Here is a 15,450-nt window from a genome sequence, read left to right as displayed (position 1 = left end):
AGATCACTGAGGAAATTCACAGATGTTTTCTCATACGAGACACCATTACAGAGGCTCTCGTACCCAGTAGCCCCGAGCAGTTCTCTGCCTTTCCATCTCTTGTGTGTGAGACAGATGTGGAGCCCGCTTTTTTCTTTTTTCAGACTTTTTACTTTATTTTCTTCTGCTGTCTGTCCAGGGAACATGAAAAGTTAGACAGGGCTCTGACCTGTCCGAATGAAGCCTTAAAAAATCAAGAACTTCACTGTTGATGCTTTTATCAAAAACAGTACAGACAATGCTGTGATCCTGTCAGAGGACATCCAATAAAGTTTTGCATCACCACCAAACCCTTCTAGATTAGACTGATATTTGACAATATGTGCATGTGATTTAATTAAGCTCTTTCATTAAGCTTATAAAGCCTACACTCTTAAAAATAAAGGTGCTTCACAATGCCATAGACGAACCTTTTTGTCTAAATGGTTTCATAAAGAACCTTAAACATCTGAAGAACCTTTCTGTTTCACAAAAGGTTCTTTGTGGTGAAAGAAGGTTCTTCAGATTATAAAAAGTTAAGAAAGAGATGGTTCCCTCTCAAGAACGGTTCACTCGACATTGCGTCAGAAGCTGACGCATTTGGGGACTCCCTTCCTTCCTAACCTACCTGAAATCTTATTGCACAAGGCCAGTGAAGCTGCAACTCTTCGCTGGCCAATGCCAGCCAAGACGGCGATATCTTGGCAGCATAAACTCAGAATCTTCCTCTCTCAAGAAATATCTACTGAAGACAGCTGTGGAGAAGACGCGAGAAGACGGGTTCCCCTCTTGGCGTTCCAGCATGTCAAAGGTTTGCACACATTGTTCAGGGCCTATGGAGGCTCTGGACACTCACGAGTTCTGCATCCTATGCCTGGGTCTCGCTCATGCGGAAGCAGCATTCGCTGGATCGGACTGCCCACATTGCGAGGAGTTCTCAGTGCGGGCACTTAAGTCCAGGAGAAGTGTCGCCCTTGGAGACTTCTCTCGGCACCGTCCCACTGCCGCCAGCGAGCCGCTGGTGGGACCACAGCCACGCACGGGCGACCATGCACCAAGAAAGGGTGCTTCTCCCTCCCGCTCTCCGGTGCTCTTTGCTGAAGAAAGTCTTCGACCCACCCCTGGTGCTTTGGAGATTATCTCGTTCGGCGCAGAGGAGGGCGACGATCTTGACGAGGCCATGTCGCTGACAGCGTCCGAGAAGGATTGGGCTCACGCTTCAGAAGAGTGTTCTGAAGTGGAAGGGCACGCCGCGTTTCAGGACGAACTCGTCAGGATCCTCACTAGAGCCGTTGGCGATCTCGGATTGGAATGGGAGAAAGCCGACGAACCGGCTAAAAGCAAGCTGGATTCATGGTTCCTTGACTCGGGCCACCGAGCTGCCGCTCCGAGGAAGCGAGCCCCCTTTCTCCCCGACCTGCACGACGAGGTCGCTAAAGCGTGGGCTGCACCCCAATCGGCTCGCACCCACGGCGGCTCGCACCAAACCAGTATGGCAGAGGGTGCCGAGGATTCGGCACGGTCCCATGAAAGGCGGTCGCCCCGGAGGCATGCCCCCGTTGGATCAGAAGCCTCGTTCCTGACGAGTTGGGTCGGAGGAGGAGAACGCTGAGTGGCGGGCCCGCGGTGAAGCATGTAAGGAGTTCTCACGAGGTCCCCTTGGCAGTTGCGGGTGACTACGAGAATGTCTTTGTTGTGTCTGTTCAGAATGTAATAAAGTCTGTTACACCCTCACAAAATAGAGCTTTTTTCTCCTCCTCCAATGATTGCGGTTGCGCACAGGCAACCACCCCGTGTGGACACGGCGGTGTCACACACACATTCAATAAGAGGCTCGCTCTCCCCGTCAATCGGCGATGCGCGACCCCCGCTGTCACACAGCGCTCCCGTTTGCCTAGTGAATTCACTGAACACACCCCCGATATACAGAGGTGTTATTCAGACTACAGAGAGCGGGGCCCCCCGTCCTCTGAGACCGCCCCCCGGCACAGGCGCTTTCTGAGATTTGCATTCGAAGGCACAGCATATCAATTCACGGTCATGCCCTTCGGTGTAGCCCTGGCACCACGCACGTTTACGAAGTGTGTGGATGCTGCGCTCTCCCCTCTGAGAGCCGGAGGGATGCGCGTCTTGAACTATTTGGACGATTGGCTGATTTTGGCCCATTCAGAAGATGTGCTCAACAGCCACAAACGCGTTCTATTACGTGTTATGAGCATTCTATTAGCGCGTTATGCTCCAGCCAGTCGATTACATATCTGGGGGTGCAGCTGGAGTCAGTCTCGATGAGAGCGCGTCTGTGTCAGGAGCGTATTCGAGATTTAATGTCAGCTCTGGATGCGTTCAGCCTGGGACGACCCGTAGCGCTGAAAGAATATCAGAGGCTCTTGGGTCGGATGGTGGCAGCTGCAACGGTGTGCCACCTCGGTCTGCTCTATATGTGCCCCCTCCAGATATGGTTAAAAACGCAGGTTCCAAAGAGGGCTTGGAGAACGGCCGTGCCCGCATTGTGGTCACTCGCAGGTGCCTAAGCACGCTGGAGCCATGGCGGGATCCCGATCTGTACCACCGAGGTGTCCAGCTGGGACTGGTCACACGGCGGAAAGTCGTCACAACAGACGCGTCGACGGCGGGCTGGGGAGCTCATTGCGATGGAGTACCAGCCTCAGGCCGCTGGACAGAGTCGGAGAGAACATGGCACATATATCGCCTCGAGCTGAGAGCAGTGTTCTTAGCCCTTCAGAGCTTCATCACGCAAGTCCGTGTGCTGATTCGTACGGACAACATGTCAGTGGTGTCATACATAAACCGCCAAGGCGGGGTTCACTCGAGAGCCCTTCACGAGCAGGCAGCACGCCTTTCGCTGTGGGCAGATTGTCACCTGCGTTCCATCCGGGCAGCACATGTACCAGGCTGTCTGAACAGCGGCGCGGACGTGCTGTCGAGGAATGGAATCCCTCACGGGGTATGGAGACTGAACCCCAGGGTGGTGGAATTGATCTGGGATCAGTTTGGGAAGGCGGAGGTGGATCTGTTTGCGATGGAGGAAAATGCACATTGCCCTCTGTTCTTCTCTCTGACTCACTCTCCTCTGGGCGGGGACACGCTCACAATGCCGTGGCCGAAAGCCCGTCTGTATACGTTTCCCCCATTAAAGATTTTGCCGCAAGTACTGCACAAACTCAGGGAGGAGAAAGCGTCAGTGCTGTTAGTAGCCCCGTACTGGCCGAACAGACCGTGGTTCCTCGATCTGCTGGAAGTGCTAACAGCACCCCCGTGGCCGATCCCGCTGAGGCGGGACCTTCTGTCTCAGGCGGGCGGCTCGATATGGCACCCGAACCCCAAATAGTGGAGACTGCATGTGTGGTCAGTGTGCGGGAACCGATAATTGCACGCTCTTTGTCTCATCCAGGTATGGGCACAATCATGGAGGCGCAAGCCCCCTCTACGAGACGCTTCTATGCACTCAAGTGGGCGGTCTTTGTGAAATGGTGCAGACTGAATGACCACGACCCGGAGAATTGCCCTGTGTTGGTTTATGTTGCAGCTATCTCAGTTTTTCATGCCACTATCGCTGGACAATCAGTGGGTAAGCACGATCTGGTAACCAGATTCTTGAGGGGCGCGAGACGGCTAAGACCCCCTCGTCCTCCCACCGTGCAACCTTGGAATCTGGCTCTGGTACTGGAGGCGTTGGCACCAAAGGGCGGCCCGTCTCCAAACAGCGGCTTTCACATTGGGTGGTCGATGCAATTGCATTGGCTTATGCTAGTCAGGGAAAGGAATGCCCTATTGGTGTCAAAGGCCATTCAACAAGAGCGATTTCCTCTTCCTGGGCCTGGGCTAAGGGGATTTCTATCAAAGATATCTGCACGGCAGCTGGATGGTCTTCACAGAACACCTTTGCCAAATTTTACAAGTTGGATGTAAGCTCTTTGGCCTCTCAAGTCCTGTCGATGAGTACAGGCAGCGGTTCCACCTATAACTATCAGCCGATTGGCTCTACGGGTGGTTTCGACTAGGTCGTATAACCTTAAGGGCGGAGCCATCGCCGTACCCAGTCTGCGATGCTCGCCTTATTGTTGATAGACGGAGCTGCGTTTATACTACTATCGTACCTCCGTTGTCTATGTGGTACAGAGTAATAATTAGCGAGGCACAGAGCTGTTGGATGGCTCAGCTCTCGTTATGTACACTAACGTGATTTACTCTTATGTGCTTGATACTAGCGCCAGTGGCAGCCGCTCGCTGAGTATATATTGTTACTATTATTGTGCCCGGCTTTACCATTCACACTCTTCTTGGCTTTGTTATGTTTCATGCTTGTGACACATATAGCTGTGATAGGTTGAGGGGATTGCGCTATTTCTTCTGCATAGTACAGCTGCTGTTAACTCCGCCTGTTCCTCTTCGCTGTTCACACGGCGTTGTTCTATACAGTCCCCAAATGCGTCAGCTTCTGACGCAATGTCGAGTGAACCGTTCTTGAGAGGGAACATCTCCGGTTACTGTCGTAACCTCGGTTCCCTGAAAGACGGGAACGAGACATTGCGTACACTGCCATGTTCTCTGCTCAGATCTGCTGTACTGTCTGTTCAGTCGGAAGATTCTGAGTTTATGCCACCAAGACAACGCATTATATAGCGGCACAGGCCCCGCCCATAATCGCCGTCTTGGCTGGCATTGGCCAGCGAAGAGTTGCAACTTCACTGGCGTTGTGCAATAAGATTTCAGGTAGGTTAGGAAGGAAGGGAGTCCCCAAATGCGTCAGCTTCTGACGCAATGTCTCGTTCCCGTCTTTCAGGGAACCGAGGTTCTTTGTGGAACCAAAAATGGTTTTTCGTGGCATCGCTTGAAGAACCTTTTAAAACACCTTTATTTTTAAAAGAGTGTACTGTTTCTTGGCTTCTAAATTAGAAGATTTTCTGAACTTTTTCAGCAAGTAAAAGGCCATTTATTGTAATTGTAAAAATGTCCCCCTTCAGCTTGTGGTTAACATGTCTTTTAATGTGAAATCTTTATTGGTTTTTATGGAGTTGATGAACAAAATAACCTTTATATTGTAAATAATATTTCAAAATAAACACTTAATGGACTCAAGGTTTATTATTTGATTATCATGCATTATTTTTTTGAAAAAAATTTGTTAAAATGTATCGAATATATTGCAAGAGGATATTGAGGAACATTTATTTTTTTCATCTCTCAGTCATTATATTGCATTAATTATATGTTTTGCCCACAACAATAAAAACTAGAGAGTTTAAAACTAAGCATTTTAAATATGATCTTTCTAAAACATCATTTGGAGATGTAGAATAACAACTGATATAACACTTTACCATAATGTGTCATTTGTTAACATTAGTTACTGTATTAACTAACACGAATAAACAATGAACAATGGATTTATTACACTATTAATTATAGGTAATTAAAATACAGTCATTCATTGTTAGTTCACAGTGCATTAACTAATGTTAACAAACACAACTTGTATACAACCTTATTGTAAAGTGTTACCACTGATGTTTACATGCATTGTATGTAGTCTGCTAATATTTTAATAGATAACTGATTTGCATTACAAGCTATCAGAAGTTCATCTTACAGTTAAATTTGTGCATTTATGTTTTATGTAAACACTAAAAACTAATCAGCCTTTTTTTCTTTTACAGATTGCCTTCTTCAGCCTTTTGCTACGAAATGTGCTGTATATATAAAACAATGAGGGGTTAATTATTAATTATTTATGTATGCATTATTTTCTCAGTATTTGGATTTATGTATTTATTACGAAAGAAAAATGTGCTATTTATCTGTTTTCTTGTCAAATAAAAAGGAAAAATGCGTACTGTGGTTAATTATATAAGGACTCTCCATGGCAGCTGATTGAACTGTTAATATTTAAAATAATGTGTTGCCAAACAACATGATTAGATGAGTGATGGCTGATGCAATGTGCTTCATTTGTTTCTTTTTTCTATTTGGTTAGAGCTTTTTACGAGCAACAGACTACAGAACAAATTGTGTACATCCTCTTGATAAAGAGTGATCAGCTGCTCAATAATGTGCTCTCTTCACTTTACAGAAGCAGAGCGTGTAAATGTAAGGCTGTAATGTGAGACTTGCTGTTCCAGTAACAGTTTGGTACAGATCTTAAATCTTCATCACTGGTTATTATAAAACTCCCGAGATGAGGTTGTGAGTTTGGGTGAAGTTTCAGCCTTGTACAGTCAGTGTTGGTGTTCTCGATCCAATCTTGCCAGCTGTTTTGTATCCCAATCGATCTAAAAAATAAAATAAACAATATCAAGTTTTGTCATTTATTGTGTGCTATTATTTTAAAACTCTATTACCTGTATTACCAAAAATGTAAACACTTAAGATCCTGAAGCACCCCGAAATATATTCATATATAAAAAAAGGTTATATGTTACAACAGTATGCACCATGTAATTGGAGGTGACTGTTAAGAAGAAGAAACAGAATTGTGCCCTCTTGGAATTCTCTGTGGACTGCAGGAAAACTGAGATCTCCTCCCGTTGGGAATCCCCCTCCTTCCCCCATTACTATGTGAGAAACCTTAATCCCATCAAAAGAGCTGATCTGCTTCAACATCAACCACTCCAAACTGCTCGAAAGGGACAGTTTAAAAAGTCATAGATTAGACGCATCTCTCCGTGGGTGTTTACTTGTCTTGTTTCTTATTTAGTCTCCTGCTCATACTGAAGCTGCACTGATATGACAGCCTGCAAAACTTTGAAACTCCTAAACGCATCTTACTTTGAAGCGCTTTTGGTTTTTAGCTCTCACTTATGATGCTTAGTCTTTGATTCGTGTGATATTTGTGGAGGTGTCATATGTGCTGGAGACTGGGTTGCACTGAAGGCCTGACTGGTTCAGGGCGGAGCAGAGGGAGGAGAACTGGAAAATGTTCAGACTTTCTCAAAGATTGGATCTCCTCCTCTTGCCAGCCTGCGAATCACACAACTAAGACATCATCATCATCATGTCACCTCAACACCTTGATGGCTCGACCTTGACTTTCGTTGTGGGATTGTGCTTTCCTAAATGATTTGTCTTTTTAACTATGAGAACAAGCAGTCGCTTGTTCTTTTTGGTCTTTAATCACAAGCAATTAGTGCAACAAGAGGAAAAACTATTTGAAAGCTGATTTGTTGGTTGCCAGAAACAACTAGAATTGTTAAAAACTTTGTTACCATTAAATCTGTTAAATCACAGACATGTTTCAGACATATTTTTAATGGTTCATTATTACTGTTTTAACTCATTTAAAATAGAATTATTGCATTTACTCACAGGACATCTTCTAAATATTACATAAAAAAATTCAGTTTCACAGGTTTAATGTCTACATTGTTGTGTTTATATATTGCATACAATAATATGTTGTATTATATGCGTGTTCACAGATTTTTGTAAGGAGCCAACAAGTCAAACTGCTTGTAAGCAGGCAATAATCGTAAATTGCGGGACAGAAAAAGTACGTGTGAACTTTCCACTGAGTCAAATGATTCCTTCCTCTTGAAGTTATCTCATAAGCCTGTACGAGATCTCTGGAGATAACACGCAGTCCTATTGTCGCACAACAAATCCTTAATTACAGAAAGGGGGATCGGGTGACTCCGGCATCCAATAGCGGGGGTCTCCAGGCGGCGAGGGGGTCTTTGATCAAGAAAATCCAATTATTTGTGTATATACATTTCCCACATAGTGATTACTTCATTAATTGTCCCGCCTTTATCCCCACCCGTCCCATCCCCCCCTAATAATCAGCCCTTTTATCCAGACCAACAAACACACCATAGGAGCTTTGTGTGGATTCAGAGGATTTGCTTCCCCCTCTCAAAGAGCCGCTCTTCTTTGATGATTGGGCAGCGGCGAACTTCAAAGTCATAAATCTCACTCCTGACTGGCTGGCGGCCCACCAAAGTCCTTATCAAATCCAAAGAAGTGATCCTTCACTCCCTCAGATAGTCCAGGGATAGCTGGAGGAGAGGAAGCGACGCGACCGCACTTTCCATGCGAAGACGTATTCAAGTATTTTTTAAGAAGTGAATTTGCTTGCTGTAAATCGGGAAGCTTGAGGAACTCGAGGAAGTGTTGCCATGGCAGCTGTGGCTGTGCTGAGGAACGACACACTACAGGCATTTCTTCAGGTTGGTGAAAAGTTTGAGATATTGTTGAAAATGTCTTGCGTAACGCGCGGATAACGCAAATAAACGGTGGTTATTGTCGAGAAGTGTCTCTAAACGCCGCGAACTCCTGCTGATAACGACACAGTTCTACTTTATTTGGCGAACGACTGTTTGAACGATTTCATATTTAACAAACTGCACATAAAAAGACTGTACGAACTGTAGCACTTCCTTCATCGTTGTGTTAAAACGTTTTCGATTTTCATAATTCAATTTAGTGGGATATAAACTTTATATTACATTTATTGTTGGTTTAACGTAAAAAGCTGGTTTAACGTATCTCAAATGAAACGTCTTTTTTTGCTTAAAAATGACTGTAAACATATTTCACCAACGCAGCTAAACTTATGTATATTCAACAAGATTCTCATTTTGTCTAACTTGAGCATGTCCTCATTTAAAATCTTGTCTGAGTAATGATTTATATATGTCATAAAATGAGAATTTTGTATGTATCATTGAACAAAACGTTGTAAAGTTTACCTCAAAAGTCTTTTCAAGCATGTTTCATGTCTAATTGTTTTAATGTGGCTCTTTCCTACGATCCAGGATCGCACTCCCAACTCCTCGCCGGAAAACACCAAACATTCTCCTCTGGCACTTCTAGCAGCGACGTGTAACCGGATCGGTCATCATCACGGATCCACTCCCACGGACTTTATTCAAGTTCCCTACGACGCGACCCTCGGGTCTCCGTCACGGATTTTCCACCCTTGGAGTACCGAGGCGAATCCCCAGTCCTCGCTTTCCAACAATTCTTCCTTTGGACTATCCTCGAAATCTCACCTGCAGGGCTCCTACACCTCCCACCATGAGCTCCCGTTAACCCCTCCGGCCGACCCCACGTATCCGTATGATTTCTCTCCGGTCAAGATGTTGCCATGTTCCATGCAGTCATTACAATCAACCTGCCCGCCGACCTACGTGCCCGCGGTCACCTACGCGGCGCCGGCCCCCATCCCGCCCGCCATGCCCGGTTTCGTGCCGGGACACTCGGGCCTGGTCCATCAGCAGCAGAGACAGCTGTCTCCAAACCCGGGGGAGGATATACCATGGTGGAGCCTTCAGCAAGGAAACCACGTCAGCCACCCGTCGACCCTCGGCCCCCACCGCTTCCCCATCCAGAGAGGTTTGGTGCTGGGGCACACAGACTTTGCACAATACCAGACTCAAATCGCAGCCCTCCTCCACACCAAATCCCCCTTGGCCACTGCCAGGCGCTGCCGGAGATGCCGGTGTCCTAACTGCCAGTCGTCTAGCTCCAGCGATGAACCCGGGAAAAAGAAACAGCACATCTGTCACATCCCCGGATGCGGGAAAGTATATGGCAAAACCTCCCACCTGAAGGCGCACCTGCGCTGGCACTCGGGAGAGAGACCCTTCGTGTGTAACTGGCTCTTCTGTGGGAAGAGTTTCACCAGATCGGACGAGTTACAGAGGCACCTGAGAACTCATACTGGGGAAAAACGCTTTGTCTGTCCGGACTGCTGCAAGAGGTTCATGAGGAGCGACCATTTGGCCAAACATGTGAAGACGCACCAGAACAAGAAGAGCAAAAGTCACGAAAAGAGCTCTGATTACGTCAAAAGAGAAGACCTGAGACCTGTGTAGTAGACTTGGATGACCATAGACTAGTGCAATATATATATATATATATATATATATATATATATATATATATATATATAATCTTCAGGATCCTCATGAAGTGAAAAGACGTTTTTTATTTTTTCATTCAAAAGGTTGATGAGACTTACAACAAGCAGCTGCTTGGACTTGTAAATATAATTTTCAAGTCGTTCTCAGTTCCTAAAGGAACCCTGGAAAATGTTTCCTGTCCCTGAGCTACTCAAAACATTAACAAGTTTTAACTTGTGTTCAGATCTCTGTCTTCGGTGGAAGATTTCTTTATTCTGTAAATATATTGATAGCTTTTGTTGAATGAAAGTGTCAGTTCTCGCTCCTTGTGGGGTGTTTTAGCATGCTATCTGTTAAACTTTCAAAATTATTGTGTGAAAATAAAGACTATGACCTGTACATGCCATTGAAACACAAGGCGGTGAAGTGGAGTTATTACAGCGGATAGATTTAATTTTTAAAAAGGAAAAATGCAAATCAAACGGATGTCAAAGTTTAGATTCCAGTAAGTTTATAGTGTATGAGTGTGTGAAAGACTTAACAGAGAAACGGTGAAACTCTGTTAAAAATGTTTAGAATGAAGCACTGTGAGATTTATCAGTTATTAGGATACGTAGAGCTCTGATGTTCAGTTCAAGGGACAGCTTTTATACAGATTTTAAGAACAAAGTCAGCAAAAACTATAATAAAGCAAACGTTAACTGACATCAGCTGTATTTTTCTGTTCTTCGTAATGTCACTCATGAGCATTTTGCAGATGCTGTCAGTATTTGATATGTTAAATATATAAACACATCCCCAAGCTATTCTACAAAATAATGTCTATTTATAAGAAATCATGGAGTTTTTGCACTTCATCACAATACTGAAATCACATTAATGAAAAAATATGTTACCTTCATGTCAGATTCCTAAATTCATATAATACCATCTGTGTGACCCAGTTAGAAAACAGAATATCAGTACTGTGGCGTTCAAATCTCATCCATCTAGATACAACATATTCAGATGCCTTGTAAGTAATAGCAAAACTTCATTTCTATCCAGATTTTGACGTGCTCACACGGATCCTGGTGTTAAAATCAAATTGCATCAATTTTAACCTCAATCTGTGCATTTAGATTTTGGTTTCTGGGAATTCACTCTAAATAATAGGAGTATTGTGGTTTAATTCTCTGTCTGGGTTACAGGCTACTAACAATTTTGCACTGAGAAATGCATAGTATCAGAGAAAAAATCTGGTTATTAAGTGAGGTTTCTATATTATCTTGTCTTAATAAAACATTTAGGTTACACTTTATTTCAAGGCTGTTACAGTGTAATTATCCATTTAAGTACTGAGTAATATTAATTAACTACATGTACTTATTATAGGGTTAGGTTCAGGATTAGAGTTTGTTTTAGGGTTACTGAAATGTAATTATGTATCATTTAATTATAATAGTAAGTACATGTAACAAGGACACCTTAAAATAAAGTGTTACCAACATTTCGTACTTAACATCGAAAACCAGCATTGCTAAATCAAATTAGAATCAATGAAGTATGGGGGATTTTTGGCACCTATAAGATGTTCATTCTTTGAACTTCATGGTGCAGTATTTCCAGCAATAGCGCCTCCATTGGTAAAATCCTGGCACAGATCATTAAAAGCTTCTCTGATGTTTGCCTGCTTGCCCGGTTTAGAGGATCTAGCTGTACTGCTTGATATAGCTGTACTGTTTAGGGTTAGTCTCTTTAGTCTCTACAGAAGGGCAAAAACAGCAATACCTGCTTGGATCAGTTGAACTGCATTTATAATTGTTGTACTTTTTCCGTAAATTGTAAAATGTATTAATATTTTATAAAAACATAGTTATTTTTCTGTTTCTTAGACACACTATGCAATACAATTTTATTCAGATTTATAAAACCTCTTTCTCATTGACGATATGCCCTGACAGGTTCTTCGTTTCTAAGAATTCTAACTTGGTTTCTAAGTTTCTTTGTAATGTGTTCCTTAAATCATATACTTCTGTATCCTTTAGATTTCTAGGAAAAAATATTTACGTATAATTGTTTCTTTATTGATTTTTTTCTGTTCTTAACTCCTAATCCCAATCATGTGCTGGATCTTCATCCATAAACATGAGTGAGCTTAATTTCTTTCAATTCTAAATTATGTAAAGGAGAGAAGCCCTAATTACAATGTTTTTCCAAGTTAATTTTCAAATGTAAATATGTTGATTTAACATATTTAAACTTTATTATTAAAACAGTTCTTTCATATACATATATACACATGTATATATATTACTATCATTCAGACATTCACGGTCATCTATTCACATTCATTTATGTTTTCAGCAAGTACTTTCTTACCAGAGTAATCACATTATGAGAAGCCCGTACAAATTAGCCAATTTACTAACACATGTTCAATTCACTAAAATGTAAAATAGGGTTATTTAAGTACTGAGTAATATTGATTGACTATATGTACTTTCTATATTGCTAGGGTTAGGATTGGGGTTTGGTTTAGGGTTACTTGCATGTAATTATGCATTATTAATTGTTAATTAATTATAATAGTAAGTACAAGTAACATGTGTAACATGGACACCTTAAAATAAAGTGTTACCTAAAATAGATATGAATTGCAATAAGAGTTGCTTATAATAGTTGATTAATCATGCTGCTATTAAACTCACACAGATTAACCCCAAAATACAAGACAAAAGAAAGCAGAGTATTTGAAATGTAATCTTGATTCACAAAACAACATCTGCCAAGTGCAGTTTTGTTTCAACTGGAGTCTTGCTCTAGAACGAATAATAGCTTCAAATGTCCCATTATGAAGTTAAAAACCAATTGCTGAAGGATCTGCACTGAGTGCCTTTTCAGGTACTGAGTAACATGTCTCACTGTGCCACTGCTCCAGCAAACAGTGCATTCTTCCCATAGGGCAGAAAAGGCTGTTCCTCTCCTTCAGAGAGTGAGATATGGTCAGGCTATCACAACAACACATGTGGCTTTGCATGGAGGAACTGCTGGAGGGAGTTTGTGTTTAAGCCTCACCGTGACCTGATCTGAATGCCACACTCTGATCTTCCTTTGATGTCAGTCTGTTGAAAGTCTGGCAGAATCAGGCATTTAGACACACATACTTAAGCATGCATACTTGAAATCTAACATGTGCTTGTTTATTTTAGAGTATTAAATGCGGAAGAAAAATAATAAACCAGGCCAGGCTGAGCATCAAAGGTTGTCTGGGGTGTGTTTAAGAGCATCACTTCTGGCGTGAGAATCAAGTGACACTTTGCATCAGAGAATTGATACATTTCTCACTTAAGCCTCCCCTCAGTGTCCCATGCTACTTTTCCTTTCCTTCATTCCCCCCAAAACAACTCATTTATTTTGTTTAGCAGTGAGTGATTTGACTGCTTAATTGCTTACTTTTAAGACATTTAGGAAATGTTGCAGCTAATTTACTATGTGAAATCCTTCCACTAAAAGATATAGTCCCTATGCTTGTTTCTGTGCATTAGAAATAATAATCTGCTATAGGCAGGGTGGATTGCTGTGATAAACATGCCAAGGCTACACTCTTAAAAATAAAGGTGCTTCACAATGCCATAGAAGAACCTTTTTGACTAAATAGTTCCATAAATAACCTTTAACATCTGAAGAACCTTTCTGTTTCACAAAAGGTTCTTTGTGGCATATAAGGTTCCTCAAATCATTAAAAGGTAAGCAAGAAATGGTTCTTTAAAGAACCTTTGACTGAATGGTTCTTTGTGGAACCAAAAATGATTCTTCTATGGCATCGCTTGAAGAACCTTTTGAAGCACCTTTATTTTTAAGAGTGTATGGCTAAAATGCTGTAGTGAGCAATCAGGTGCCAGGGCCAAAACTATGAATCTATGCATTTAATAAATCAATAAAATAATTTATTGATTCATTCATTCATTCATTCATGCAAGTTAAGTTTTAGGATATAATTAATATCATGGGATTATCATAATTGTTATAATTACTTACCTGAAACCTATCATCTCTTGACCACCTTCAAAAAAGTCAAATGTCTAAAATGTCTAAGAACAATATATTAATGCTATCCCAGCAGGCACCTTGATATCATTTTGACATCAAATATTAGTCAAAACTTAATCAACACTCGTAAAAATAAAGGTTCCAAAAGGGTGTTTTTACAGTGATAGAACCATTTTTTGTTCCCCATAAACCTTTCAGTGAACAGTTTCTCGAAGAACCATTTTGAAGAACATTTTAAACATCTAAAGAACCTTTTTCGACTATAAAGAACCTTTTCTGCATTTGAAAGGTTCCGTGGATGTCCAAGGTTCTTCATTCAACTATTGATGCCAAAAATAACTTTTATTTTTAAGAATGAAGCTGTAACATCCTATTAAATTCAGGTTGGACGGCAATTTCTTCCAGTGGTAAATCGGTGAAAGTAGAAAGTTAATCCCGTACTGAAACTAGTTTAATATATATGTAAGCCAATATGTTTGACATTCAATTTATATCAAATCAACATAATGTTAAGTTTTTGTCGTCAATTTTGACGTCAATTGCCCACAGGGAAACAAACAAAATAGTTTTATTAATAGTAATTATTTATTTCATTTTATTATTTTAATTTGATTTTGTTGTTTAATGTCTACTTCATGTATCTCGGGGTTTTTATATGACCTACAAGGTGACATAATTTGCACAGAGGAAGAAATGCAAGCCATGACTGAGCTTTGCGGACCGCTGCTAATATACCAGCGCCATCTTGCGTCGACTTGAGGTTCTGAGACTACAAGTTTGATCATGTTTTGCTTCTGTTGTGCTGCCTCTCACTGAAATTACTATGGCATGAATGGGTTTAAACAGGACGTGATCATTTTGACAGCTGTATTTATAATCCATATGTGGGGTATAGCTCCACTAAATGGCGTTACAGTCATAAACAACGTTGTTCAATAGTTGTTTAAACGTTTAATCGCATCCATAAAAACGCAAGACCAAAAAACTTACAATAAAAGCGGCCTTATTATGTAATGACCACCAATGTTGATAATGCTAATATCTATGGGGAAACAATATTCATAAAAAAATAAAGGTTCTGAAGTTTCTCAACAAACAAATAAATACATTTAGAACATGCCGTGTGATTGCCAATTCAAGAACTCTCTCTTCAACAGAAAACTATTTTTTTCATAGGAGAGCGCTCTTTGAGTTAGGAGAACCACTGAAGAACCTCTTTGTAAACAATCAACGGCGGATATGATGAGTATTCAGTTTGATTAACTGAAACTTAATAAATGTTTAGTGCTTATGTTGCAGTCCTTTTGCAGGTTTGAGTCAGAGAGGGAGCTGTCCAGGTGCTGAAACGCCACGAAGCTGTCGTGTAACAAAATCAACGATACAATATGATAGAATCTAGCGATCAGTTTTATTCCTAAAGCCTACCGTAGATGCATTCTGTCGTGTCAAAATATTTAAGGATAATGTTTAATGAAATCTTATCACCTTGAGGAAAAAAGGTAAACGTAAAAAGCACTGCATGCGTGAACTAAGAATGTGC

General features: G+C 41.8%; 1 protein-coding gene across 1 annotated transcript; it reads left to right on the top strand.

The window, feature by feature from the left end:
* Nucleotides 1-7,894: 7,894 nt before the first annotated feature.
* On the top strand, nt 7,895-10,572 carry sp5a (Sp5 transcription factor a). Its single transcript, XM_073846226.1, has 2 exons — nt 7,895-8,201; nt 8,790-10,572. The coding sequence occupies exons 1-2, from the start codon at nt 8,151-8,153 to the stop codon at nt 9,849-9,851; spliced, it is 1,113 nt and encodes a 370-aa protein (XP_073702327.1). The 5' UTR covers nt 7,895-8,150; the 3' UTR covers nt 9,852-10,572.
* The last annotated feature ends 4,878 nt before the right edge of the window (nt 10,573-15,450 follow it).

This window comes from Garra rufa, chromosome 8 (assembly GCF_049309525.1).
Source record: "Garra rufa chromosome 8, GarRuf1.0, whole genome shotgun sequence".
NCBI classification, from domain to species: Eukaryota; Metazoa; Chordata; class Actinopteri; order Cypriniformes; family Cyprinidae; genus Garra; species Garra rufa.
The sequence above is the reverse complement of the archived record's forward strand: the minus strand, read 5'-3'. Positions and strand labels throughout refer to the sequence as shown.